Source organism: Rhagoletis pomonella, unplaced genomic scaffold, assembly GCF_013731165.1.
Source record: "Rhagoletis pomonella isolate Grant_MI unplaced genomic scaffold, Rhpom_1.0 Rhpom_scaffold_00002, whole genome shotgun sequence".
NCBI lineage: Eukaryota > Metazoa > Arthropoda > Insecta > Diptera > Tephritidae > Rhagoletis > Rhagoletis pomonella.
The window spans coordinates 37248496-37252459 of NW_023458556.1; the positions used below are offsets into that span (position 1 = coordinate 37248496).

The 3964-nt window shown below is 33.1% G+C and overlaps 2 protein-coding genes across 3 annotated transcripts in view; both read right to left on the bottom strand.

Annotated features, from left to right (window-relative positions):
- Positions 1-680: 680 nt before the first annotated feature.
- Positions 681-1970, bottom strand: LOC118733559 (transmembrane emp24 domain-containing protein 7; the record flags this gene model as incomplete). Its single annotated transcript, XM_036462998.1, is given in 2 exon segments — positions 681-1746; positions 1816-1970. A coding segment is annotated over 1 exon segment (660 nt). The 3' UTR covers positions 681-961.
- Positions 1971-3069: 1099 nt separating this feature from the next.
- Positions 3070-3964, bottom strand: part of LOC118733566 (epimerase family protein SDR39U1) — a 29093-nt gene continuing 28198 nt past the window's right edge. For both annotated transcript variants that reach the window (XM_036463006.1, XM_036463005.1), the window contains exon 4: positions 3070-3366. In XM_036463006.1, the coding sequence (XP_036318899.1) occupies positions 3169-3366 (198 nt within the window). In that variant the 3' untranslated portion in view covers positions 3070-3168. The remainder of the gene's footprint in view (positions 3367-3964) is intronic.

Genomic DNA, 3964 nt, shown 5'->3' on the forward strand with positions numbered 1-3964 from the left:
TTACTACTGCAGCTAAACGGAAATGCTGCGTGTTGCAAAAAATAGATTCGCGAGATGCAGCGGTCAAAAATGCACGTGTTATTTCGTTCAAGGCAATCAAATTTCATTCGTTTGACAGCCGAATCAGCTGTGCTGCGAATGAGCAGTATTGCCATCACTCAAATTTCGTATCACGTCGGTCAGGTCGTTGTCCCATGGTTGCTATTTTTTCTTATTAGAAAATTATCTAATTGGTTTCATTTCATTAAAATATCATAATTAACTAATCTGTTCTAATTTAATTAGATTTTATTTAAATTTATTTTCTCCTGCTCAGATCATAGGTGTTTACTAATTTTAGGAATGCATTCTTTTTTATATTATTTATCAGCAGGAATATCTCAAAGATCTATTGTCCCGGTCAACAAAATCAAGTTACCTACATATTTCTTACAATAAATTTTTTTCGGCACAGCTACTTACATGAATTTCTTATCTACCAGTTTGTAGTTTCTTTAGATGCATTCTAGTAATTGATGGTACAAACGCTTCATAGACTCATCAATAAAAGCTCGGAGGGAACCTTGTATATTTTTTGTCTGTTCCGTAGATAAGATAAATTGTGTAGTTATTCTAAAAATTGCGAAAAAAAATGAACACTTACTTAGGGATGCATGCAGGTAGTGCTAAAAGACTATGAGTAATTTGTAGAAACTATTTATTACAATTGTATGTATTGCAAATAACCGAATCTTAATGTGTTAAACGTAAATTAAAGGTGTCTTTGATTATATTTTGAAAACAGTATCTATGTATGTATGTATATCAAACTTATAAGCGTATGCGAAAACATAAATTCAACCTCTTGGCGCATTTTATATCCATGGCCGCATCTTCACATGGTAGATTCATATCGTTCAATTCTCGTTTTATTTCCAATTGGTCGTTTTCGATTTTTCTACTTTTTACCTTATTGAATTTTTTACCGAAGTTGATTATACCGAGCATCACTAGGTTTACGATTTGAGAAGAAGTTTCGCAGAATTAAAATCTGTCCGAAGCCGATAACAAGCACTATGAATGTCTCGAGAGCTGACCACAAAAATACGGCCTCATTTAGTTCTTCGGCTCTTTTGCGACCTTGCGCCTCACGCAAACGGTGGTGCGTTTGTGCATCCAGTATGTCATTGAGGCTTTTGTGAATTGACTGGGAAGAAGTCTCCATTTGCGTCAGTACGGTGGCATGTTCGTCGATACCAGGCAGTGCAGGCTCATCGCCAACTTGGAAGTCGACATAGACAATTTTGTGGGAAAATGAAGAAAATTGGTTACTAAAGCAAACTTTATAAACACCCGTCGCTTCCGCCGTAAATTGATGACTGTCAAATGTGGCACGCTGTTGTTCGTATATGACTTTGCCATGAGGATTTGTTAACGTTACATCCACGTCCAGTTGACCACCAGCAGATACTTGGAACTCTAGATAGCATGATGTATTACGCCGCACTTCTTCAAAGAAGCAATCCTCCGAATTGTCTGCTAAATCGAATGTAAATTCTACAGCGGTGGCAGGGCAGAAGGTAATCGAAAACAGTAGCGGCAACAATGCAGATATTAAACTAAATCGTACTGATGATTGCATTTTACTATAAAATACAATAGGACTATTATCCGCAGGCTTTTAAAATTGTTTAAGGTATTAAGATATGGCGCTGGCACTCTGAAGAAGTGTTTTGCCACGCAATGTGTTAGATGTACTGGCTGCACCTAAATATTTTGGCAGTTTATACAATTACCACAGAATTTGATATTTCCAAATGAAGATAGAAAACTTACTTCAATGGTGATGAGGATATCAGCGTTAAAAGCTATATCTTTGGTTTTAAAATACAAATGTTAAAATGCTAGATTTTTTGTTTGCTTTTCGCCCAAAAATGTCTGCTTCTTGTAGGAAAATTCTGCTTAAATTGACAATCGAAACTGACGTGTCAAAATCACGGCTGCCACTTGAAAAAAAATAACCAATAGAAATCTGACTAAAAACCCACCAAACTGAAAAAAACTACCAACTTTATTTTTTACGTACATATTTGTTACGAACAGCAAAACTTATTACAAAAAGAAAAACAAAAATTACTGATATGCAAATTAATTACATTATTTACTTTTTATATGTATTTTATATGCATATGTTACAATCAAAATAGGAATTTGAAATTCACGGTGTTTAAACTTCTCACAAATTCAGAATATTACGAAAACTTTTAAAGTTTACTTACATATGTCTTTACATATATTCCCTGCAAACCATTTTTTTCAGAGTACTCTGAATTGTAGAGAAATTGTAAAGAATTCGTAAAGAAGTCATTCGAATTTTTGCCGCATTTTCTAAAATAAAATAAACTGTGAACACTTCGATTCTTTTACGAAATTTCGGAAGAAAATCGGTAAAGCAATGGAAATGTGAACAATTTCTTGCAGATTCTTTTCTTTATTTTTCGTACACAAATTTCTTTACGAGTTCGTGTCAACCTCTTTTTATAATTTTCTTTGAAGCAAAGAACGTAAATCTATAAGAAGAGACAACACGTTATAATTGTAACAAGTGGGAACATCACGAGCGTGATTTCTCTTTTGCCCAAATACATTTTGTGATTCGATGAGAAGAAAAGGCACGCTCCTGATGTTCACATCGTTACAATTATAACGTGTGGTCTCATCTTATAGATTTACGTTCTTTGTTTGAAGGTTCGTAACAAAATCGTTACAGAAATGAGATGCTTCTAAAGATTTCGTCAAGATTTCGGGAACTTTGGTTTGCAGGGTTTGTACTACATACATATATATATGTAGACATGTTTAATGAGATCAACAAAAATTCAGTAGTCTTGGTTTTCAAGGAACGAAGTTTCGATAAAAATAATTTAAAAAAAATAACCAAATCAGAGAAAAAAACTACCAAACAACCAAATTCGAAAATATTAAAAAAAAAACCAAGTTTGGTTGGAAACAACCAATAGTGGCAACCGGGGTCAGAATGAAGCAAACGTTGCCATACTTGAAGTATGAAATAATTTTGTACAAAACAACTAAGCACGGTCCAGACTGAGAACTGTAAGTGTATTTAGTTGTGCTTTTTGTTTAACAGATTTTAAAATATACTTATATTATGTATTCGCTAACGATTTCTTAGGACTTCTTAACTACTTCTAAACAAGCCTCTTTCGCAGTGGGATATTTAAATTTAAAACCGGTTTCTAATGTCCTTTTCGGTTGTATCTTAGCACCAGACAGGAGCAAAGCAGAACGGTCCTTGCCAAAAATAGTTTCGATAACGAATTCCGGTACAGCGAAAAGACAGGGACGTCGCAAAGCTGAAGCAAAAGCCTGGAATGTAAAATCACACAAAATTATAATATCAAATTAATTATGCGTACATGTACATGCAACTAAGCTCGGCCAAACACTAACATATGTATAAGCGCCAATCTATTATTATTATTATGTAACTAAAAATTTACGTTTTTGGAGATTTCATCATACAATTAATAAGCTTGATAAAGAGAACATGTTCAGCCTAACTTCCCAAAAATGGCGAAGAAATGTGTCTTTCCATCTATATTTTGGTATACCAACTATATGAATTGATCAAACTTTGATTGGTTTTTTCCCAAAATTTAAAATTTTGAAATAATTCTGTATATTATTAAACGTGCGATATGTTTTAAGGATAATTTTATGATGTCGGAAAAGAGAAGGTGAGCATGTACTATGTAAATATGTATTTTGCCACATTCTTACTGCATCATGTATGTATGCGTGTATGTATGTACATTTCTTTGCTGACGATTAATTCTCCATTTTAATACAAAATGCATTTTAATATAAAATGCAATTCATGAATTAATAACTTTAAAACTTAAAAAAATACATTCAAATTTGCCATATTTTTTATAAAACCTCTAATAATCTAAAATTAAAAAAC